The sequence below is a fragment of the Cyrtonyx montezumae genome, unplaced genomic scaffold (genome assembly GCF_038088225.1).
Source record: "Cyrtonyx montezumae isolate F1298 unplaced genomic scaffold, pur_monq_1.0 scaffold_31, whole genome shotgun sequence".
NCBI classification, from domain to species: Eukaryota; Metazoa; Chordata; class Aves; order Galliformes; family Odontophoridae; genus Cyrtonyx; species Cyrtonyx montezumae.
Genome location: NW_027072036.1, coordinates 5632009 through 5654511, shown reverse-complemented (window position 1 = coordinate 5654511; position 22503 = coordinate 5632009). Strand labels below are relative to the sequence as shown.

Sequence of the window (22503 nt, the reverse complement as noted above, 5' to 3'; positions counted from 1 at the left end):
GTCCCAGCACTCACTCTCCCCGTGGGACTGGAGCGGCCCCACTCCCTGGCTCTGTGCCTTTGCTCGCTGGGATGGACCTGGCCCTGGCTGTGCACCCCTCCCCAGCTCTGCAGCTGTGGCACAAAAGGAAAAGTGTGGACAGGTCAGTGCGGCGGTGCAAGAGGGAGCAGCTCCCTCCTGTCAGAGCCCCTCCCCACAGCCCAGGTGGACGGTGAGAGCTGGGCTGCGTTCCTGCAGAGCTCGTGACGTGTGTCCCACTGCTGCTCGGAGAGAGTCCCTCTGGTTGTTCTGGGGAGCACCACTGCACTTAACGCACAGAACACCTCTGCTGCTCCTCCCAGCCCTGCTCCCCAGTGCCAGAAGCAGCCAGGAACACGTTCCCTTGCAGTAAAGCCAGAGGAGGCCGTGGCCATGGGACAGCTCAGTGCACCACAGCTGCAGCAAGCAGCCCGGCCTCGTTCTGTTAGTCACAGCTGTGACATCCAGCAAAGGTGTTAAATAAAGTCTTTCCAACCCCTGTCTGTGAAATGCAGTGTTGATGTGCAGCTGTTCTGCCTGCCTGGCTGCCGGGACAACTGCCGGCTTGGCAGCACATGAGCTTTGTTCCCCCAGCCAGGTGAGATGTAGTGTGCGGGAACATCCCCAGCAGGAACACTGCTGCAGGAGGCTGCTCCCACGACTTTTTATTTTGCAAACCACTGCATGAGTTGAAAGCAGTGGGGAACTTGTAGCACTCACCCTGAGGGTGGCGATGATCCACGGCTTGAGAACAACTCATTTCATTGAGCTCCCAGCATCCACAAAAATGCCACGGGACGCGTCGAGACCGATCCTGCAGCCAGGCTGCAGGGCTGCCCTCTGCCTGCTGACCCTCCGTGAGCAGAACCGCAGCCACCCCTCTGCTCCACGCTGGTGGGAAATGCTCCAGACAAAACCACGGCTGAGAACGGCCTCTGTTCACAGGGAAGGACCGTCAGCGATCGCGGCTCTGAAAGATGATGGGAGAATTTTCTGGGGAGTGGTGAAAATTCAACTTCCTTTCCCATAACTCCTTCTCACTCCAAAATGCCTCTGCAAACCGCCCATAAATCCTCGCTGTAAGCGCTGTGTTGGGAATTGCTGGAAAGGAGCAACTGCAGCTGCGACAGAGGAAGGCAGCATCCATCTGGAAGCAGAGAGCAATAATGGGGCCATTGAGCACAGCCACCCGCGGGGCCCGGGCTGCCCCAGGGCGGCTGGGGGGGCCGGGTCTGCGTGGCTCAGAGGTGGGAGGTGTACACCAACCGTCCCTGAGGGCTGCAGCGGTAAAGCAAAGCTGAAATGGCGAGAAACCACTTCCTGAGCGCTGCAGATCAAACAGTGGGAGGGCATCGCTCCGGGCCTGTGGGGTTTTCTCCCCACAGCAGCGCAGAGATTACAGTGGTAGGTCAGGAGTGGGTCTTTGCTTCTTTTTCCCAGGGTTTTTCTAAGCTTAAGCGTCTCCCACAACACATCCTGGCAACTTTTGATCTGCCCTGTAGGGGAAATCCCCAAACTCCCCCGAGCATCCTCATTCTTCAGGCAAAAAACCACAATGAAGAGCCTGAGGGAACGCAGAGCTGCGGCTGGCGCGGCCTGGACAGTGCCGTGGGTGGCACAGGGCGGTGCCGGTCCCCGCTCCGCGCTGCTGCCGCGGCGCCGCCGCCCTCTGCCGGCGCTCCCGCAGCGGAGAGCCCCGACCCGGCGCCGCCACGCCCGGCAGGGGGCGCCCTCGGGGCCCGCACCCCCCTCCCCCGCCGCGGTCTTCCCCGCCGCAAGGCGGCGCTGCAGCGCACGGAGCGCAGCCGGGGCCGCTCCCGCCGGGGCCGCCTCCTCCCGCCGCGCGGGGCCCTCTCTCGGCGCCGCGGTGGATATAAAGGGGAGGGCGCCGCGCGCCGCCCCTTCTCTGCCCGCCGGGCCGCGGTGCGTGAGTGCGCTCGGGCCGCGGCTGCCCCGGGCCGGGGGTGGGCGCGGGGAGAGCGGCCGGGGCCCGGTGCCGCGTGGGGCTGCGGCCCATCGGGGCCGGCCGTGGGGCCGAGCCTCGCGGGGGCGCCGGGGCCGCTCGGTGCGCGTTCCCTTTTAAAGCGCCGTCGCGGGGCGCGCCGGGAGCCCCGCGCTGCGCGGGGCCGTGGGTGGGGCCTCGCGTTTCTCCGCCTGAAGCCCCGCGTGGGTCTCTCCCCGCAGACGGATGATGAACGCGGCGGGCGGCAGTTACCCCATGGCGTCGCTGTACGTGGGCGACCTGCACCCCGACGTCACCGAGGCCATGCTGTACGAGAAGTTCAGCCCCGCGGGGCCCGTGCTGTCCATCCGCGTCTGCCGGGACATGATCACCCGCAGATCCCTCGGCTACGCCTACGTGAACTTCCAGCAGCCGGCGGACGGTAAGCGGTGCGGCCGCGCTGTCCCCGCGCGCTTCCTCGCTTCTCACCGTCCTCCCGCTCTGTGCCGCTCCCGCATCGCCGCGGTGATGGCCTGCGGTGCTCAGACGTGGTTTGTCAGCGTCCTGCGCCCGCTCAGGGCTGGAGGTCCGAAGCTCCGCAGGCACAGCGTGCCCAGGGAAGCGATGGCATCGCCGCACCTGAGAGCCTCAGAGCTCTCGGCTGGTTCTGTGTGAGCTGACCGTGACTGTGCCATCCTAGCTGCTGTCCTCTTTCTCAGTTCAGAGTGCCTTCTGTGCCCTTAAAGTAGAGAAGAGCTGTGTTGTGTAGGTATGACGTTAGGAGGGAAGAGTGGCTAGTTCTGTATGCTTACTTTGGCAGGAAGAAGTTCTCATACAAATATGAGGGCAGCTGGCCTCCCCGTGTATTTCAAGGTAAACTTTTACGGTGATAAATAGGCGTGAGTTTAGAGGGATGTTGTGTCACTCTGGGCTCCTGGAGAAGCAGCAGACATTTTAGGAAGTCCCAGTACTTGAAGTGATACTTTGGCAGAGTGACTGGTGTCCTGTTACCGGTAGGTCTTACAAGGTCAAGTGACTCAAACGTTATCTTTGAGTTACTGTTGGGGAGGAGAAATACTCAAGCACTCCTGCCTTCACAGAGATCTCTTTCAGAGAGCTCCTTCCTCGTAGGCAGGTTAAGGAAATGCTTCAGAGTTCTGTCTTGTTCAGGCTTAACCTTGGTCATTAATATTTATTCTTTTAAACTGTAAAGGGAAAAAAAGCCTCATTTCATTTGGAAGAAAAACTCAGTTTCCTTTTTAATATGTTCCTCACGCGATTTAGTTGCATTCCAGGGTTTCATAACACTGGCAGTTACAACAACTCAGATAATGATGGGGGAAACTTCAGTATGGCCAGAGATAAGCTGTTCTGGGAGCGCAGAGAAAACAGTGTATTTCCCAAGCAAGAAGGGACCCAGAGCTGGGATTAGATACAACTGTCTCTAAACAGAAAGTTGTAGAAGAGAATAGATAAACTTCTCCTTCCTTCTTAAAGGAGAGATGGCAGTGTAAGAAGGACCTGGAATGTAAAGCAGGTGTGCAGTTAAGAGGAAGGAGTGGTTATGTATATAAGTATTCAGTAATCAAGGGATTGAAAGGAATGGGCATCAGGTATGTTCTGTGCAGAACCTTGCTGGTTTTAAGTGCCTAAACTTGCACTGTTTCTGTTGTCAGGTCTTTATTACCTAGTGACACAAGCGAGAGCATGGAGCTCTGCAGAGCAGCTGATAAAACTTGTGCTGAGCTTCTCACGAGTGAATCCTGGTGTGTGGCATCACACGTGGTGCTCAGCCACCGTGGCTGATTCCTGCATCGTGTCAGGGAGCCTGGCCTGTAAGTGAGACTCCTTACTCTGAGGCCTAAGGCAAGCTGCAAGGAGTGCTCATGTGTTGGTTCTCCCTGTCCAAAAGGCACTTGAAGAGTGGAAAGTGTCTGAAAGAGGCTGAGCGTGTGCAGCGTTGGGTTTGGGTTGCAGTTCAGCCTGGTGGGGGGATGATGGGAAGCAGTGGCAGAGAAACATACTGGAACTGAAATGACTGAAGGTTGGTGGCTTAAGTAGGGGGAAGTGAGAAGGTGTTTGCTCAGGTGGAGGAAATAAATTTGCTGTGTTTATTGAGTCACTGTTATCACTGTGCTGATCCTTTAGAGGCTTTCTCAGGTATTGGTGTGGTGTGATTGCATTTCTACCTGGGAGTGTGGCAGCCCTCAGGTTAGGAAATCTGCCTGGGGCTTTCTTGCACCACTGCTAACAAGAAGCATTTTAGCATTTGAGTGTGTTTCAAGCAGAGTATAATATTCCTTTGGAATAGCTTCGGAATAGTATGTGCTTAGAAAGCTTGGAAGGACCAGGAGCAGGTCTGTGGCCTGTCTGTCTCGTAGCTGCTGCACAGTGTTTCGCAGTTCCCTCTGGTTGCTCGTGCTGCTTCATCTGCTTGGCACCTTTCAGCAGGAGCTCTGTTTCTGCTGCAAATGGTATATACAACTCATTTGTGTCCTTGCCAACACATGCTTCTGGAGGGCCTCTCCTTGCTATAAATAAACACTGCCAAATTTGACGACCTGGACCACGCTGGCTGCTGAAGTGCCTACCAGGAGCTGGCTGTGGAGACAACCACAGGGTTGCATTGATTCAGAGTAGCAGCTGAGGAATCATATTAGCATAGCAGTTAATTGAATTTAACACTTTTAAATAGCTGATAGCACTAGGAGAGCCTCAGCACATAAAATAACTTTGTAAGTCTCACTACTTTGGTAATAAGATCCAGTGGAATTCATTTCATAGTTGGGGTTGTGTGTAAAGGACTGGAGAAAATAGAGATGGCACCACTTCAACTTAGAAAAGAGTAATAGGAATAGTCTTCAAAGCATATGAAAAACTAAGAAATGTTCATGCAGTAATTCAGACCAATTTTGATAAAGGGAGTGCAGGAGAATTCTGTAGGCAGCACCACGTTGGGGTTCTTAGAGCTCTGTGAAGTGCTGTCTGGTTACTCTGTGCTAGCCAGGTGTCACATGAGGGGAGAAGGTGTTCACATTGGCATTTTGCTTGAATTTGCTGCCCTGAAATGATAGCAGTATCACTGGGAGACAGTGGTGTGGAAGAACTGAGCCAGAGGAGTTGGGAAGGTTTGGGTTCTGCCCTGTTAATACTCCCTGGTTTCAATGCATATCTGTGCCTTTTTTCCATGCCTCATGTTGGGAATTAAGTCTCTCTTTCTCTGCCGACTCCATGCTGGGAGTGCTTCCTGGCACAGAAGAGTCACAAGCATCTGAATTTGATGAACAAGATCCTAATGAGTGTACGTAATGATCCTTTTAATATATCAGCAGGTAGCAGGAATAGAATCATGACGAGAGGGTTCAGTGTGGGCTAGAGTGGCAGTGCTGGGGCTTTGAGGTTCAGGTAGACCCTGCCCTGTTCATCAGGTAGGGGATCTGGACTTTTTTCTCAGTGTTTTGGCTGTTCTTACTGCTGTCTTTAGACTGAGAAAATTGGGAATCGTTTTTTTGGCCACAAACAATAGGGACTGACTTGTTCTTCCCAGGCAGCCAGGAGTTTGTGCACATGCTCCATCTCTGACCTGGCAGAGGTGGTCATCTTCCCTTAATAGCAATGAGTGTGAGTAGATGAGAGCTTCCTGTATTTTTCCCTTTTGATTTCAGCAATTTACCTTGATAATAATGAGGAATATAACAAAGTCTCGTTATTTTGGCATTCATTTCTCTATGATTATTAACACATTAATCATGTCAGTTCAGAGCAGTTTACTAAACCTGTTATGTTCTTAAGCATGTCTAGTAATTGTGCTGCAAAGACTTTCCTTGAAACATCAAGTTAAACAAAAAGCAGTTATTGAAATGGTGGCTCGTGTTATTGCCCAAATGATTTTCTTTAAATTATTGCTCACACGATGGAAACCTTTATGCTTTAGCAAGCCATAGAAACCTGTTCTGTGCTTCTCTTGCAGCTGAGCGTGCTCTAGACACCATGAATTTTGATGTGATCAAAGGAAAACCCATTCGCATCATGTGGTCTCAGAGGGACCCCTCACTGAGGAAGTCAGGGGTTGGGAATGTCTTCATTAAGAACCTGGACAAATCTATTGATAACAAGGCACTTTATGACACGTTCTCAGCATTTGGGAATATTCTGTCCTGCAAGGTGAGCTGTGGTTCCTTTGTCCAATTCTGCTGTAGTGGTGCTGTGGTCAGACATGCTCAGTGTAGGAAGCAAAGCTGGCACCCGTCCCTGAGTGGGAGGGATGTCTCTAGAAGGCAGAGTTGACCAAAAGGTCGGGGAATGCTGAAGTTGTGTCAGATTTGGTTGTGAAATGTGCTGCTCTGAAGCACAGACACCTTGCCGCCCGGCAGTGATGTGTTCTTGCACGCTGACGTTGTGCCTGAGTGCAGCAAAGGAGAAAGTGTGCGTTCAGAGAGCTGACAGTTTGGCTTCCTTCCACTTGTCTAGGTGGTGTGTGATGAGAATGGCTCTAAGGGCTACGCATTTGTGCACTTTGAGACCCAGGATGCTGCAGATAGAGCCATCGAGAAGATGAACGGCATGCTGCTAAACGACCGCAAAGTGTGAGTGTCACAGCCAGCAGCAGCAGCGATCGCATGAACCGTGATGCATCTCGGTATTAACAGGGACACACAAGGTTCTCCTGGCCCAAGCCTTGGCCTGCTACCTCTCCACTACAGGGCTGGTGAGTGACCCTGCCCAAGCCATGGCCTGCTCCCCCTCCATTGCAGGGCTGGTGGTTTCCCTAGCCAAGCCTTGATTTACTCCCTCTCTGATAGTGGGCTGGGTGGGTTTCTGTGGCCATACTCCTCACTGCAGAGCTGGGTGGGCATCCTAGGCTGCTGCTTTTCACCATAGGACAGGTGACTTTTCTGGCTGGTCTGTGGCCTGATTGCCCTTCTGTTCTACTGGCACCCTTTCTTCTTCCTGTTGTCTGACTCCTACCACAAACTCATTTATTTTCCTCACTGCAAATCATGTTTTTTTCCTTTTTTGAGAACAAGTTCCTCACTGTGATTTTCATTCTCTCGTACAGATTTGTTGGGAGATTCAAGTCTCGTAAAGAGCGGGAGGCTGAGCTGGGAGCCAAGGCCAAGGAATTCACCAACGTTTATATTAAAAACTTTGGGGATGACATGGATGATGAAAGACTGAAGGAGCTCTTCAGTAAATACGGTAAATACAGAAACTCTTAACGAGACAGTGAATTTCATGACCTGTGCTAATTTAAGAGTGCTGCTACCATCTGTATCCCTCTACTGGGGTCACTGAGGCTGATGAACCGGAGGAGTTTGAGGTGTGGGAAGTAGTTCTGTCAAACATTGGACAGGAGGCAGAGACTGGCCAGCAGATGAGTGAGAGAAGAAGGCTAGGGTGATTTTGTGGAGCTTAATAGTCTTGAAATAGTCTTACGTTACATTTTACTAACCCTGTCCCTTGGTAACAGGTAAGACTCTGAGTGTTAAAGTGATGACAGACCCCACTGGAAAATCCAAAGGCTTTGGCTTTGTAAGCTTTGAAAAGCATGAAGATGCTAACAAGGTATGACCAAGTGTTAATGCTGCTTGGGTGTCTTTGGAGAAGAACTTACTTGGCTTACCATAGAAGCTGGTTGAGATGAAGTTCTGCCTCAGGTGTAACCTCTTCTGGATGTGGGGGCTTGAAGCCATTTGCACATTACGAGGTTGTTACATTACTTCAGGATGAAGCTGGCACTTCTCAGCTTACAAGATGCACACAGTACAGTGGAATAATCAGAACGTCATTTGCGCTGATGGATGGCTTAGGGAGTGGATGTTCTTGGAGTAGTGTTTTTCAAGCAGTGTGTTTGTTTTTATTTGACAAGAAGGGTGGGGATAAATTCACAAGTTCCTGTTGTTAGTCCAGCACTAATGGTTAGGCTGTCAGCATGATCTCTCCTGATAACTTCAGTTCATCTTTAATTAGCTGGTGTTAAACAGGAGCAGTGCAGAGGTACTATGGCAGCTTTAGTTTATAGGCTCACACGCAGGGAGATACAGAGTGAACTTTGGGCAGCCAAGTTCTGAACAGGATCAGTTGCTATCTTGTTTCAGCAGTTGACACTTTTCTTTGAACCCTCTGTCCAGGCAGTAGAAGAAATGAATGGGAAGGATATCAATGGGAAAATGGTGTTTGTAGGCCGAGCACAGAAGAAGGTGGAGCGCCAAGCAGAGCTGAAAAGGAGATTTGAACAGCTAAAACAAGAGAGAATCAGCCGGTACCAGGTGAAAATCTGTCCCCTTTCTGAATTCAAGTACAGGTTTTCATCTATCGTTAGACTTCACAGGGTTTGACAAAGCAGACATTGTCCTGTGATATATCCTGGGAGTTCAAACTTTTTAAGGTATTTGGAGGCGAAGGAGACATCTGTGCATGGTCTTCACAATAAAGTACTTAGATGGGTATGAGAAGAGTCATGGAGTCATCTTTAATTTCACATGGGCACACCTAAAAGGATGGAAAGAGATGACATGACTCTGTACTGTTGGTTTAGTCTATAGCAAAATTGTATCATGCCAGAGATTGCATCTGAATCTTTCCCACTCCTTGCTACGTGGTGCTGGACTGTGGGGACACATGATGCAACAAGAAAGCAGAGGAAATCCAGACAGGCTCTTCCACTGCACTGGGGTTTGTCTCTACACCTTTGCAACATTTATTGCTGTCAGTCTTGGTGGTATGACAGTATTGTCATGTAAGTTAAGAGGTTTTAGGCAAATGAGAGCTTTGTCAGATAGATACTGACAGTTGATGAGCTGAGGATTCTCTTTATTACTGTAGATGTCTTGCTTATCTTGCTGTTCTCTACCTTTTAGGGAGTTAACCTATACATTAAAAACCTGGATGACACTATAGATGATGAAAAACTGAGGAAGGAATTCTCACCTTTTGGGTCAATAACAAGTGCAAAGGTATTGTGGGGATGTTTAGATTTTGAGGCCTGAAGAAGGAACTGTTAGCTGACGTGGAGCTGAAGGGCAGCTCTAACATCCCATGATCTGTGCAGTCGTGAGAATTTTGGACTAGTAACTAGGCAGATTTCCTGGGGTCTCACTGCAATTTTGCTGATAACTTGTTTGACTCCTCATTAAAAGTGGGGGGCAAGAGGTGGAAAACACTGCCATATCATGCTTACTGGCAAGCAATTATTTCTCCACATGTGATTAGAGGTTGCACCTGATCTTTCCCATTCCTTGCTGTGCAGTGGGAGCCTGGGGAAGCGTGGTGCTAACAGGAAAGCAGAGTAAATCCAGACAAGTGGTTCTTCACTGAGCAATTGTCTCTACACCTCTGCAACAGTTAGTTCTTCTTTCTTGAAAGCTGATATTTCTCTATGCTCAGAAATAGGGATTCTTAAACTGTTCTTGAAATGTTAACTCCACTTGCAATTGGTCTTCACTGCAGGTGATGCTAGAAGATGGTCGGAGCAAAGGGTTTGGCTTTGTCTGCTTTTCCTCTCCAGAGGAAGCTACGAAGGCTGTGACAGAGATGAATGGGCGAATAGTGGGCTCAAAGCCACTCTACGTTGCACTTGCACAGAGGAAAGAAGAGCGGAAGGCCCACCTCACTAACCAGTACATGCAGCGCATTGCTGGGATGAGGGCCTTGCCAGCCAACACCATCATTAATCAGTTCCAGCCTGCTGCTGGTGGTTATTTCATGCCTGCTGTGCCCCAGGTAAGCTGAGCTAAGTTAGTATGGTTTTCTGAACAGTTTAACTTGGCTTGGGCCTTCAGTGGTTCAGCTGTATTCGTCCCATTGAGTGTCTTCTGCTCAGAAGCAGGCAGCTGCTAATGAGTGCAGCCAGTGGAGTTAATTGTGATGTCCGGGCTGCACGGTCTCTTAATTTGAATTGGGTGTTGAGTCTGGGGACAAACTGCCAAAACATGTTGTGTAAACAGTGCTTGTTGTTCACTTAGACGTTGTCTTTGAGCTTGTTTGGTCTCCCTCCAGGCTCAGAGCAGACCCACATACTATGCACCCAATCAGATGGCGCAGATGAGACCCAACCCACGCTGGCAGCAAGGGGGAAGGCCTCAAGGTGGGCATGCCAGGGACAGCAGTTGTTTGACCCTCTGGGTTGTACTTTCCAGCAGGAACAATGTGTGCTTTCCTTCCTGTGCACGACTTCAGCTTGCTTCCTGTAGCTGACCAGCCTGACTTAGCAGTCTGTTCTGTTCTGAGGATTTCCTCTCATTTCTTCCAGGCTTCCAGGGAATGCCGAGTGCCATGCGCCAGTCTGGACCACGGCCAGCTCTGCGCCATCTGACCCCTGCAGGTGGTGCTCCTGCCTCTCGTGGCCTCCCTGTTTCTGCCCAGAGAGTTGGTAAGGTGTCTGCCTCCCAGGCTCTTCCCTTCAGCTTTGGGGGATGGATGGGGATGCTATTGAGACCTGACTTCCACTTCCAGAGGTAGTTGTCAGAAACAGATAACCAAAGGCCACGTGGAGCAAGGGGCAGAGACAGCACCTGAATCTTTCCTATTCCTTGCTGTGCAGTGCAGGTCTGGGGACAGTTGGTGCTACAGCACTGCAGCAGAAATCCAGATGGGTTACTTTCCACTCGCTTGGAACTCATCTCTGCAACTCTGCAACATTTACCTCTCTAAATAAGTCTGTAGGTTGTGGATATTGTTCTCAGAGTACAGCATCCATATTTTGTTTTAGGGAGTAACTAGAAAATACCTTAAATACAGAATGTGGAATAGTCCTTTTCTGATATATCCAGTTGTATTTTGGAGACCAGTTTCTAAGCCAGTATTGGACTGTGCGGTGCATAGTTTGAGTTTAGCAGTCATTAAAATACCTGAGGTTACTTGCTGCACATTCCTATGGGTGTTTTTAATCCCACTCTCTTCTTTTGCAGGTGTTACCACTGCAGCACAGAGCTTGGCTCCTCGTCCACCTGTAGCTGCTCCTGCTCCCAGAGCAGTTCCCCCTTATAAATACGCCTCAAGTGTCCGCAGCCCACACCCACCTGTGCAGCCTTTGCAGGTAACACAGGGATCTGTGCCTGAAACAACTGCAGGCCAACAGGTTTTACATGCAGCTGAAGAGTTCTTGCAGAAACAGTCAGCACAGCATCTGTTTTTGCATCCTCCCATCTGCCCTTCTATAGGCACCTCAGCCTGCAGTACATGTGCAGGGACAGGAACCACTAACAGCCTCCATGCTGGCTGCTGCCCCTCCCCAGGAGCAGAAACAGATGCTGGGTAAGTGAAACTCTGGTTCTTCCAGATTGCATTTTGCTTTGGAAATGTCCCCAGGTTTCATTAACAGCTTTTAAATTAAAATTGCTCTCTGAAATCCTTTTTCATTTTTTCCTAGGAGAACGTTTGTTCCCTCTTATTCAAGCTATGCACCCCAGCCTTGCAGGGAAGATCACAGGAATGCTGCTGGAGATTGACAACTCAGAGCTGCTGCACATGCTGGAGTCTCCAGAGTCCCTCCGGTCAAAGGTGGGCGGCCCTGTTCCCCGGGGTGGGATGGACTGTGGGACCCTTTGGGTGAGGGAAGTCTCACTCACTGGTCCATTTGCCTTCCTGGAGGTGGAGGAGGCTGTTGCAGTGTTGCAGGCTCACCAAGCCAAGAAAGAAGCTGCCCAGAAGGTGGGTGTGGTTGCTGCTACCTCTTAAGCCAGGACGACTGGTGAGTGTCTCAGTCCTCAGCTTCCAGAATCGGTAAATAAAGCAGGGCTGTTCCCAAGTGCTCCTGGCCTGGGAGCAGTGCCCGTCTGATTTTAGCCAGTTCTTCAAAAATCTCTTAATTAAGCATCAGAAAGATGATGTATAAGTTGAAGTGTTCCTGCTAGTTGGCATGGGAGGATGGTGAGGAGTTGTGTGAGGTGGCACACAAAGGTGTTCTGGTGACTTCGGGGTGAAGTTTGGTGCTGATGTGCACTCCTTGTCCTGCAGTCACCTGCCTGCAGCATTGAGGGGCTGCTGCCAGCAGTGCCATCTCCTGGCACAGCTCTGTCCAAACAAATGCTCTCCTGTGTTTGGAGCTCACTCTTCTAAGAAGGGTTTTCAGTTCCAGGTACCTGGTGGGGGTAACGTCTTCCTCTTTTTCCTTTAGGATGCACAGAAGCCAAATATCCCCTTCCCAGACACGGGCTCAAGATGTTTGCAGACACTGCAGTGTCCTGCAGGACTCAGTGCCATGCGACATATCCCATAGTTATATTGCATTTTATAAATTAATCCTTAAAACCGTAATTAAGCCAGCTCTGTGAAGCTCTAGATTTCCAAAACCAGGGTTGAGTTCGCAAGCTTTTCCTTTGTGATCAGAGCAGAGTTACCCTTTGTCTTTCCTGAGCAGGACACTGAGGTTGAAAGCATTTTGTGGTTTTGGTTTTAACTGAACAGCCCAGTTTGGAAAGTTCTGGAAAGTCTTTTGTCAATAAAGGAATGAAAACTTTCTCTGCATTTGTCGTCTCCCCCTGTCCTTGTGGTGCGTGGTTATGATGTGGCCTAGGAAGCTCAGACGGGCGTTCAGCGCTCGCGGGGTGGGTTTATTCAAAGGGAAATTGGGGAGCCCCGGGGGGTCGCTGCGCTCGCACCTCCACGCCGCCGGGGGGCGCTGTCCGAGCGGCGCTGGAGCGGAGGGGCGGGGTTTGCGCGCACTTCCGGGACCGGGCGCTAAGATGGTGTCCACGAAGCGCGTCCTGTACGTGGGTGAGTGGGGCTGCGGGCGCCGCGCGGGGACGGCGGAGCGAGCGGGGCCGTGACGCGGTGTGCCGCAGGGGGCCTGGCGGAGGAGGTGGACGAGAAGGTGCTGCACGCCGCCTTCATCCCGTTCGGGGACATCACCGACATCCAGATCCCGCTGGACTACGAGACGGGTGCGTGGCGGGCGCGGGGCCGCGCGGCTCTGTGCGCCGGGCGCTCACTGCGGCCTCTGTTCGCAGAGAAGCACCGCGGGTTCGCCTTCGTCGAGTTCGAGCTGGCGGAGGTGAGAAGGGGGTGACCCCTCGGGCCGGGCCGGGGTCGTTCCCGTGGGCTGCACCAGCTCTGTGTGCCCGCACTCCTTCCTTTAAAGAAGTGGCCGCAACGGTGTCCTTTTCTCTTCCCACAGGATGCAGCAGCGGCCATTGACAACATGGTACGAGGCCTCACAGCCCGGAGCTCAGCTCTGCTGGGAGACAGCCGGCCCTGGCCGGGAGCTGGAGCAGCCTGGGGAACTCCTGCCACGTGTGCTGGGTGATGCTGCGGGTGTGGGTCTGGTGCTGGGGCTCTGATGCCTGGCCCTGCTTCGCTGTTGTGGTTCAACAGCTGCCTGTGGTCTCATTGTAGCTCCTGAGCTGTGGGACCATCGCCTTAGTGCTCAAGTGGGGAGAGAAAGCCAGCCCTGTTCTCTGCAGATATCTGCAGCAGGGTCGTAGTGAGTTTTTACCCTGTGGTGGGCTTTGTTCTGTGTTTGTTCTCTGTAGAATGAGTCTGAGCTATTTGGTCGGACAATTCGAGTGAATTTGGCCAAACCAATGCGAATTAAAGAAGGATCGTCTCGGCCGGGTGAGTTGGTGCTGCTGTGCGGTGGCTGTTGTACTGGGGGGCTTTGCCTTGCCTGCAGGGGCAGCTCTGGGATGCAGTTCTGGGGCGGTCGGGTCAGCAGTGCTCTGGCTGTGCTGCTGGAGCTGTGCTGGGTCCTGAGCTGTGGCCCTGCGCTCTCCTGCCCTCCCCTGCTGCAGTGTGGTCGGATGATGAGTGGCTGAAGAGGTTCTCGGGAAAGACTCTGGAGGAGAACACGGAGGAAGGAGGAACAGAGGCACCCAAACCAGAGGCACAGGAGGTATGGATGGATGGAGCTGGTTGTGCCCTGCTGAGCACCTCGTGAGGGATGGCTGCCTGGGGAACCGGGTGCTGCCAGCTCTGGGAGCTGTGGCCCCGTCAGTCCCTGTGTTCCCAAAAGCTCCGTGAGCCCGCAGGGAGCTGTGTGTTTCTGCCCCATCCTGCAGCGTCCCCCAGGCTGTGAGGGACCTCCGTTTGCTGCTTGCTGCCTCCGGGGACTTCGGGAGCTGCATGTGCTGCCAGCACTGTGCTGCAGGCTGGGGTCAGCCCGGCCGTGGGGTGGCAGAGCTGAGCAGCAGCAGCACCGCGAGCCTTCTTACCCAGGGTGAACCTCCTGCCAAGAAGTCCCGGGCCAACCCCCAAGTGTACATGGACATCAAGATCGGCAACAAACCTGCGGGGCGGCTCCGGATCCTGCTGCGCTCCGACGTGGTGCCCATGACCGTCGGTGAGCGGTGGCTCCGGCGCTGCGGCTCCGGCGCTGCTGCTCTGTGCTCACCTCTGCCCCTTCCCACCACAGAAAACTTCCGCTGCCTCTGCACTCAGGAGAAGGGCTTTGGCTTCAAGGGGAGCAGCTTCCACCGCATCATCCCCCAGTTCATGTGCCAGGCTGGGGACTTCACCAACCACAACGGCACCGGAGGGAAATCCATCTATGGGAAGAAGTTTGATGACGAGAACTTCATTCTCAAGCACACGGGGCCGGGTAGGGTGAGCTCTGCTGTGGCACCTCAGGCTGCTCTGACCACGCAGCAGTGGCCCCACGTCAGCCCCGCACCTCGAGGCTGCACTGTGCCTGGTGTTCAGCTGGAAGTGCAGTGCCCAGTTTCTGCCCACACGCTGTTCATTTCCAATCCTTACACCATGGAGAGCTTCAGAGCTGCTTTCCTGTTGGGTTTTAGAGGAGGAACGTTGCAGTGTAGCTGCGAGAGTTGGAAATGTGGCAGAAAGCAAGCAGGCTGATCTCCAGGGCTTTGCTGTTGCTGCGGCCCAAAATAGGTTAATGTGCTCTACCACTTCTCTCCGTTCATACTCGGAGGTGTTTCTTGGCCTCGTCAGCTTCCTGCAGTTCCAGTACTCAGAGGCTCTCTTAAAGCTGGCAGTGTCTGCGTGGCCCAGGAGGGGGATTCAGTCAATTACTGGCATTGCTCCCGGTAACGCTGCGCTGTTTGATCCCAGGGCTGCTGTCCATGGCAAACTCTGGCCCGAACACCAATGGCTCCCAGTTCTTCATCACCTGTGATAAAACGGACTGGCTGGACGGGAAGCACGTGGTGTTCGGAGAGGTGACGGAGGGCATGGACGTGGTGCGGCAGATCGAGGTGGGTGTGAGGGACACAGCCGGGAGCACTGCCCCTCCTCGTGCCCTCACTGCCCCTCCTCGTGCCCTCACTGCCCCTCCTCGTGCCCTCACTGCCCCTCCTCGTGCCTTCACTGCCCTCCTCCTGCAGGCTCAGGGCACCAAGGACGGGAAGCCAAAGCAGAAGGTGATCATTGCAGACTGTGGGGAGTGCGTGTGACTGCCCAGATCCGCTGCGAGGCGCAGTGCTGCACAGCAATGGGGCCGTGGCTGCCGTGGGGCTGTGGGGTGCAGTGCTCAGTGTGAGCACTGTGAGTGCCACTCGCTTGGAAAAGACTTTGACAGAAATAAAATGTAGCTTAGGAACAACAGCCTGCCTTGTTGGGTTCTGAGCGTGTGAGGATGCTCTTTAAACCCTGAATTTTGGAAGACTCCTTGCAGGTTTGCCCAGCAGGCCCTGACCCAGCAGCCTTCAACCCGGGGCCCTCATCAGCAAAGGGAACCTCTCCAGCGTGGGGAGACCTCGTCACGGGCAGTGGGGCACAGGGGTGGGCCCTTCTTACGTTGGTGCTCACCGCCCTCGGGTTCTGGTTGGTTTTTCCCCTCTGTATGTGGGTAAGCCCAGGTCCCCCGGGCTGTCGCAGTCCCCGCCGGGCTCAGCTTTGGGCCCATAGGTGCAGTTTGAGGTCGTGGGTGTTTTCTCACTGCGTGTGCAGAACAGAGCGCCGTTGTGCGGTGGCATTTATTAGGAACCAGCAGAGACATGCCGCGTGGGCGCTCCAAACCAGGCGTTTATTTTATAACAGTGGTGTAGCTCAATGTGTATTATTTTTTTCCCCTTGGCTGGGCTTTGTGAACTTTAGGTAAACAGAAGCGTGTTAGTCAGCCGGGACTTAATTGGCTGAGAGTGTTTTTGTGTGGGGCTCTGAAAGCCCCGCACGGAGCCGGGCCGTCCCCGGAGCCTCCGTGCCTCACCCGGGCACCGCACATCCGCAGCGTCACCGACCACAAATCCTCTTCCTCTGTATTTATATCTACGCGCGTATGGTATGGATGTTTCTCATTACGTGTGGTGAGAGAAGGGAAGTTTTGTATTATTTACATCCAGGTCCGGGGAGGGGGAGGGCTGGGGGTGGGCTGGTGCTGGCTGGGGGGCAGTGCCCCCACGCTGTGTGCCGTGTCCCCGCCGGGCGCTCAGTGGCAGCCGCAGGACTTCACCACCATATTGCGGTGCTTCTTGAGGATCACGTTGTTGTTGCTGTCGTAGTAGAGGACGGAGGTGGCACTGAGCTTGGTGGGTGCACAGCACGCCTTGGGCACGGCCTCGGGCTTCATCAGGTGGACCTGGGGGGCACAGGGGGCCGTGGGCACGGGCAAAGCCTCAAAGCAGCCCCAGCTCTCAGCTGCGAGGAGCCCGGGTGAATGGGGACATTGTTTCAGCCTTCGGTAAAAATATTTATCCTGAGCCCTTGGCAGTCCTCGCCGTGGTTTACATTGGATCGGGGCAGCCCTGCCCTCGTTTGGGATTTCTGTGGCACCGTGAGCCCCGCGGGCAGCTCCCCCGGCCTCGCCCCACGCGTGTGAGCCCTTTGCCAGCGGAGCTCTCCCAGCTCGGAAGTCCGGCGCTGCGCCGTCCAACGCCGCGATCTGCAGCAGTGCTGGCGCAGCTCCCGGCGCAGCACCGCGTGATTCACGGCCGCGCTGGAAGAGCCCCGGGCCGGGGCTGGGGAGGGGGCGGGGGGGTCGGGAAGCTTCGTTAATGCAAAGCCCGGACCCCGCCAGGAGACGCCTTCAAAGGCTCGGCCGAGGACTGGCGCTCCCTGTAATTAACTGCGAGCACCGGAGTCGGCGTGACTCCGCCATTGGGAAATCAAGCACTCACAGGTCAGGAAATTCCAGAAATGAAAGCACGGGCTGCGATTGTGGGGTGGATTTGGGAAAACGGGGCAGTGAAGCGTTCCTGCCCGGAATATGCTGAGCGCAGCGCTCGGGCTCTGCGGGGCCTCTGCCGCAGCCTCTGTGCGTGGGGACGAGGAGGGGTCCGGCTCCGGGAGCCCCCCCATAGCAGTGCCAACCCGGGCACTCACCAGGGACTGCAGGATGGCGTGGTTGGTGGCGTTCATGCAGGAGTCCAGCGGGAAAGCGCACTCCCCCTCGCAGTAGTACGCTGAGTACCCCTGGGGGGCGATCACCCAATCCTGCAAGGAGAAGACATTGTGCTGGGGCACTGTCTGCTCCTCCATTCCCTGCCCCCCCGCCTCCTCCCCAGGTTTGCTCTGATGTTTGGGGTCGCCACAGCTCCCGTGTGTGGCTGGAGCCGGAGGGGTTGGGGCTCTGCAGGGAGAGCGGGTCCGTACCAACCAGCCCAGGTCCTGGAAGCTGACATAGAGCTCGTGCCGCCGGCAGACCTGCCGCCCATCTGCAGCGTGGACATCATCTGTGGAGAGAGGGAGGCAGCATCAGCCCAGGGTTGGGGTCCTACCGTGGTGCAAAGAGGGTACACGGAGCCTCCACGTGGCAACGGGCAGCAGGGCCTCGTGCTCCCTGCACGGCACAGGCTGCTCCGCGGGGCTCTCACCGAAGATCCCCGGCAGTTTGTTGGGGTGGGGGAGGTCGTTGCTCTTCTTGGGCTGCCTCCTGCGCGGCGCTTTGGCCGCACGCGTGGCACGCACGGGGCTGGAGCTCGCCCGGAAGAAAGTCACCATGAAGGGCTGCTTGGAGCGGGGTCCCCGGCGTCCCAGCAGCCCCACCGAGCCCGGCTCCACGCTGAGCCCTGCGGGGACAGGGCGGGGGACAATGCAGCATCCTCAGCTCCGCGTGCTGCTCGCTGGGTGCTGGGAGCCGCACTCTGCACGGCTGAGGCAGCACCGGGGCTGCTCCCGGGGCTCCGGCCCCGACGCTGCACTGATTCTTACCGCTGTCGGTCTCCACATAGAGCCGCAGGCCCAGGTTGTACCTGCGCTCCACCAGCCAGTGGCTGCTGGCGGCCGTGACGTCGAACACCAGCCAGCCCTCGGTGCCGGCACGCAGCTGCTGGGCGTCCAGCAGGAACAGGTCGGACTCCCTGCACACGGGCACAGCGCTGAGAAACGCCCCGAGGCTCCCGAACCCACGGCCATTCCCATTAATGACTCCCCACGTCCGTACAGGTCCCGGTGGCCGTGTGATGGGGACAGCCTGGCAGCTGCCCCGGGAAAAGCACAGCTCCCTCCCGGCAGCACTCAGGAAAGGTGAAGGACGGAGGTGGTACTCAGCAGTGACCCCAACCCCATCCCAGTCCCTGTCTCTGTCCCAGTTCCCGGCTCTGTCTCTATCCTGGTGCCTCATCCTATCCCACTGGTCCCCACTCCCATCTCCATCCCTGTCCTGACCTCCACCCCCACCAGTCCCCCTCTGTCCCTGTCACCTGTTGGCGTGCTCGGCGGCGATCTCGTAGATGCTGATGTGCAGGGAGGCGTTGCTGTGCCGGGCGATGCCCCGCGCTTTGTAGATGCGGAACTCAGCGGCCGTCACCGACTCTCCCGCGGGCACCTGCGCCAGGTCGAAGCGGAACTCCTTCCAGTACGGCTTCGGGGACGAGGTGTCCCGGTCCTGCTCCACTGCGGGGCACAGGGGTCAGGGACCGCCGCCCAGGGCTGAGCCCACATCCCCCACGGCGACCGCTTTGTGCCACGGACCCCATTCCCGCAGAAATCGGTGCCCTTTGTGGAGGGCAGCTTCTGTGCAACCCCGCAATCAGAGCTCAGGGCGCTGCTCTGCGGAAGGTCCCCACCGCTGGGTAATTATTTTCGCCAAATGGTTCTTTAGAAGAATTGCAGCCTGCCGTGGCCGGGCGTAATTAAGGTGATTAATGCTCCTCCTGCTTTAGACACTAATGAAACATCACAAATCTCAGCCCGTGCCTCCTTTCAAAGGCCCAAACACACCGAAATAATCAACCAAACCCCTTCAAACACTTTGTACCCATTTCCAGGGGACGCACATTCCTGATCCCGTAATGTTTCCCTCCCCAGGTGCACACGGGGCAGCTCAGCACACCCTCTGAGCTGAATGCTGACACGTTCTCTCTGCCTCCACAGCTCTTCTTTGTTTTTCTCTCTTTTCCTTTTTTTTTCCCCTCTGAACCCAACGCTGCATTCCCTCCAGCCCTGGGGTTCACCACAGCTCTGTTTTATAAAAAGCTCCGGGCGGATGCGGAGCCGCTTCCTGCGGGCACTGAGCACCCACGGAGGGAGGAGGGAGGAGGGGCCGTGGGCACTGGGACCCCCGTGCTGCCCGGAGGCTGAGCACAAGCAGAGGGCGACCACCAATACATCCCATAGGAAAGGCCTTGGAAGTGCTGAATGCTGGCAGTAAGGGGCTCCGCCGCCCCTTCCACACTTTCCCCATGAGCAGAGGGCGTTATCTGGAAGTAGGGCTGGGGAAAGACCCACAGTGCATGGGCACTGATGGCGGATGAGGAGCAGTGGCTGCGATGAGCTGAGCTCACAGCATCGCGGTGCTGATCCCTGTGCCCCATCTCTGCAGCGGTCAGAGTGGACACTGCCCCCCCAGACCCGGCTATTGATGGGGGCAGCGCTGACTCAGCACCACCACCCCACAATTATCTGTGGGCGGTGATCCGGGATGCGGGTGAGACACCGAAAACACCCAGCCCAGGTCCTCTGCTCCCCTCACCCCCTCCTTCTGCAACCCCCCCCCCCCCCGGGGCTGCTGTGTCCTTCCCCAGCCATGAATGTCACAGCCCCCATCCCAATAACAGTGACAACACGCGTGCCCTCGTACAGCAGCAGTGCAACCCCGGTGGGACTGCCCAGCTCTGGTGCCCCCAGCTCCTACAGTCCCCCCCCATTTTATTTTTAGCCGCAGTTCATTGTAAGCGCTCCGTGCGCTGCTTCTATAAATGCTCATCAGAGGTAATTATGGGTCCCGGCTGCACCGAGCGGTCCCTGCCACCATTTCAGGCCCTAAATTAAAAGGAAAGGTTGGGATATTCGACCACATCAAGCACGCTGAATGCTAAAATAGGTCGAAAGGAGGTGCAGGGAAGATGCTCCTTCACTTGCAAGGAGGGAAAAAAATAAACTCCAGAGCTTTCCAAAGCCCGGGGAGATGGAGGGGCACTCCCAAGCACAGCGAACACCACCGAGCCTCTGTGGGGCTCCTGATCCATCCCATGAACACTTCTTCCTAAGAGGAACACAAAGGGCACCCTCACCCCAGGCTGAAAGCAGCCCCGGCTGCAGCCACAGCACCTGCACCCCCTCCCAGCGCTCCATCCATGGACAGGAGGAGCCGCGGGCACCAAAGCCCTCCCCAGTGCCCAAAGGCCGCCCGGAGCTGCCCGTGCCCGTGGCTGCACCCGGGCTCAGGCTCTGCAAAGGGGACTGCAGGGATGTGGGGCTTCGTGGCAGCCCCACCCGGGAGCGGGCGCCCACGTCACGCTCCCATGGGGAACGCGAGCAGTGTCCCACGGAGCACCGCCATCCCCCATTTGCATGTGCCATCAGGGTAATGGCGTAGCCAATTATGCATGCAAATGAAAGTTAGCCTTCTCCCACAAGAAACATTTATTTAATTACCGTGGAGGGGCTGGAGAAGCCGCAGAATTCAAAGCCATTCAAATTGAAGGCTGAAGCCGCGCTCGCTGCGGGGGATCCGGGCGGCCCCGCTCCCCATCCCACCGCGGTTACAGCCCCGATGTCCCAGCCCCCGCCTGCCCGGTCCTGGCTGCCCCGTCCCGCACAGGGGCTGTCCCGCGGGGTCCTCCGCGCAGCCCAACGCTGCAGGGGGATGCGGGAAGGAGGGGGAGCACTCCGCGGGCGCCTCTGTAGCGCTACCGCTGCTGAGCTCAGTCCTGGGGGACCCCGCGCTGGCAGCTGCCCGCCCCACATCAGCCTTCGTCCCACACTGCTCCCAGCATCGCCGGCGCGACCCCACATGGGCGCTGGAGTGCTCCAAAGCCCGGACACCGCTCTGCACCTGGACACCCCCACACCACACCCACACCTTCGCACGGGAGCGACCCCAAAGCCTCGTGCTCGACTACAGAGGACGGAAGGGGGCACACAGACAGCCCTCAGCAAAGAGCAGAGACGGGAAAAGCCGAGTATGGGGTCAGGATGCCCAGCGGACCCCAGCCCGGTCGGAAGGTGCCGTGCTGCATCGCCACTCGCAGTGTCAGGGGATGGGATGGAGCTCAGCAACCAGCCCGACGGGATTCCAGCAATAATGAGCGACCGGGAGGGTTTTATTCCGAGCCGTGATTCAGCGGTGTCCCACCGCAGGTAATTGGCGCAGCTCTCTGCTGGGAGGGGGAGAACCACCGCAGCGGGGTGGGCGATGCGGCCCCGAACTGCCGCGGTTGTGCCGCGATGGAGATCGAGCTCGGGGTGGGGTGGGGGGGTCGGGGGCACAGCAGGGACAGAGGCAGCAGGGAGCGGGTGACTCCCAAGCCGCGCTCCGCGCACCGCTTTTCCGCCCTATTTCCCCTTCGCCATCGCCGCTTTCCCTCGGGCACGGCGTCGGGGAGCACCCAGGGCTCAGTCCCGCTCCCCCCCGCCCGCTCCCACCCCCTCCCGCCGCTCTGAAGCCCAATTTTGGGCCGAAAGGGGCATTTCTAAGCGGGGACAGCGCCCGGGCTGACGGACACCCGCAGACGTCGGGGAAAACCTTCGGTCCGGGATCGGTTCACGGCCGCTCCGTCCCGGCCCCCCCCCTCCCCCCCCACCCCCGTGCCGCACTCACCCACGTTCACGAGGCTGACCACGGTGTCGGCGCGGCTCACCACGCTGCCGGGCGGAGGGCTCTGCGTGCTGAGCCCGGTGAGCACCGGGCGCGACACCGCCTCCTCCTCCTCCTCTTCTCCGGCCACGGCGTGGTACAGATCGAGCATGAAGAGCGGAGCGGCGGCCGCGGGGGCGCGGGAGGCGGCGGAGGAGCGCGGTCGGGGCCGCCCCGGCAGCCCCAGCACGGCCAGGATCTCGCGCTGCACGTCCCGCCGTTCCCCGCCGCTCAACCGCCGCTGCGCGAACCCCGCGTGGAGGCGGCGGCGGAGGACACTGCCACTGCCACTGCCCCACGGCCACAGCACCGCGGCCGCGCACAGCAGCGTCACCGCTCCCAACCGCCCCCCGCGCCCCGACCCCATAGCACCGCCGCCCCCGCCCGCAGCGGAGCGGAGCGGAACGGAACGGAACGGGACGGGACGGGACGGACGGGACGGGACGGCCCCGCGCGGCGCCGACCCCGGGAGAGGGAAAGGGACGGGCCCGGCGGCGGCACCGCCCCGGCCACGGTGCTCCACGCCCGGCGCGGAACGCAGCCGTCCTCCCACGGACACCGAACCCGCGGGCACCGCAACCCACGGACACCCGGATCCGCGGCCGTACACCCCCACGGGCACCCGAACCGA

The 22503-nt window shown here is 56.6% G+C and overlaps 3 protein-coding genes and 3 non-coding genes across 7 annotated transcripts; 5 read left to right on the top strand and 1 right to left on the bottom strand.

Annotated features, from left to right (window-relative positions):
• Nucleotides 1–1403: 1403 nt before the first annotated feature.
• On the top strand, nucleotides 1404–12427 carry PABPC4 (poly(A) binding protein cytoplasmic 4). Of its 2 annotated transcripts, XM_065744754.1 has the most exons (15): nucleotides 2203–2402; nucleotides 5931–6124; nucleotides 6431–6546; nucleotides 7020–7159; nucleotides 7431–7525; nucleotides 8092–8229; nucleotides 8821–8916; nucleotides 9410–9682; nucleotides 9959–10046; nucleotides 10212–10331; nucleotides 10870–10997; nucleotides 11122–11215; nucleotides 11331–11461; nucleotides 11552–11651; nucleotides 12078–12427. In XM_065744754.1, exons 1-14 carry the CDS (start codon nucleotides 2207–2209, stop codon nucleotides 11636–11638), a joined length of 1896 nt encoding a protein of 631 aa, XP_065600826.1. In that variant the 5' UTR covers nucleotides 2203–2206; the 3' UTR covers nucleotides 11639–11651; nucleotides 12078–12427. The 2 variants fall into 2 exon arrangements, with proteins under 2 accessions (XP_065600827.1, XP_065600826.1); XM_065744755.1 differs by lacking the exons at nucleotides 7431–7525; nucleotides 9410–9682; nucleotides 9959–10046; ... (4 more) ...; nucleotides 11552–11651; nucleotides 12078–12427 and adding an exon at nucleotides 1404–1422 and having other exon boundaries at nucleotides 8821–8908.
• On the top strand, nucleotides 8530–8662 carry LOC136053844 (small nucleolar RNA SNORA55). The gene has a single exon (XR_010622678.1). It is a non-coding gene; the product is annotated as a small nucleolar RNA SNORA55 (small nucleolar RNA).
• On the top strand, nucleotides 9178–9306 carry LOC136053845 (small nucleolar RNA SNORA55). Its single transcript, XR_010622679.1, has one exon. It is a non-coding gene; the product is annotated as a small nucleolar RNA SNORA55 (small nucleolar RNA).
• Nucleotides 10470–10602, top strand: LOC136053843 (small nucleolar RNA SNORA55). The gene has a single exon (XR_010622677.1). It is a non-coding gene; the product is annotated as a small nucleolar RNA SNORA55 (small nucleolar RNA).
• A 215-nt stretch (nucleotides 12428–12642) lies between the features above and the next one.
• On the top strand, nucleotides 12643–15332 carry PPIE (peptidylprolyl isomerase E). Its single transcript, XM_065744389.1, has 10 exons — nucleotides 12643–12676; nucleotides 12745–12843; nucleotides 12910–12953; nucleotides 13077–13103; nucleotides 13432–13513; nucleotides 13690–13790; nucleotides 14114–14237; nucleotides 14310–14495; nucleotides 14969–15111; nucleotides 15241–15332. The coding sequence occupies exons 1-10, from the start codon at nucleotides 12646–12648 to the stop codon at nucleotides 15307–15309; spliced, it is 906 nt and encodes a 301-aa protein (XP_065600461.1). The 5' UTR covers nucleotides 12643–12645; the 3' UTR covers nucleotides 15310–15332.
• A 748-nt stretch (nucleotides 15333–16080) lies between these two features.
• LOC136053762 (bone morphogenetic protein 8B-like) lies at nucleotides 16081–22239 on the bottom strand. The gene is made up of 7 exons (XM_065744667.1): nucleotides 21837–22239; nucleotides 18496–18688; nucleotides 18005–18153; nucleotides 17668–17862; nucleotides 17447–17526; nucleotides 17177–17287; nucleotides 16081–16433 (listed from the first exon to the last, which is right to left on the bottom strand). The coding sequence occupies exons 1-7, from the start codon at nucleotides 22237–22239 to the stop codon at nucleotides 16284–16286; spliced, it is 1281 nt and encodes a 426-aa protein (XP_065600739.1). The 3' UTR covers nucleotides 16081–16283.
• Nucleotides 22240–22503: the final 264 nt, after the last annotated feature.

Bases quoted from the DNA above. Each gene is read 5' to 3' on its own strand.
- PABPC4 (XM_065744754.1), top strand. From the start codon at position 2,207: ATGATGAACGCGGCGGGCGGCAGTTACCCCATGGCGTCGCTGTACGTG. The intron at 9,683-9,958 runs GTAAGCTGAGCT...GTCTCCCTCCAG, and splicing joins TCATGCCTGCTGTGCCCCAG to GCTCAGAGCAGACCCACATA. The intron at 11,462-11,551 runs GTGGGCGGCCCT...GCCTTCCTGGAG, and splicing joins CAGAGTCCCTCCGGTCAAAG to GTGGAGGAGGCTGTTGCAGT.
- PPIE (XM_065744389.1), top strand. From the start codon at position 12,646: ATGGTGTCCACGAAGCGCGTCCTGTACGTGG. The intron at 12,954-13,076 runs GTGAGAAGGGGG...CTCTTCCCACAG, and splicing joins TCGAGTTCGAGCTGGCGGAG to GATGCAGCAGCGGCCATTGA. The intron at 13,514-13,689 runs GTGAGTTGGTGC...CCCCTGCTGCAG, and splicing joins AGAAGGATCGTCTCGGCCGG to TGTGGTCGGATGATGAGTGG.
- LOC136053762 (XM_065744667.1), bottom strand. From the start codon at position 22,239: ATGGGGTCGGGGCGCGGGGGGCGGTTGGGAGCGGTGACGCTGCTGTGC. The intron at 18,689-21,836 runs GTGAGTGCGGCA...TGTGCCCCGCAG, and splicing joins GGTCAGCCTCGTGAACGTGG to TGGAGCAGGACCGGGACACC. The intron at 18,154-18,495 runs GTGACAGGGACA...GCCCGTGTGCAG, and splicing joins GCCGCCGAGCACGCCAACAG to GGAGTCCGACCTGTTCCTGC.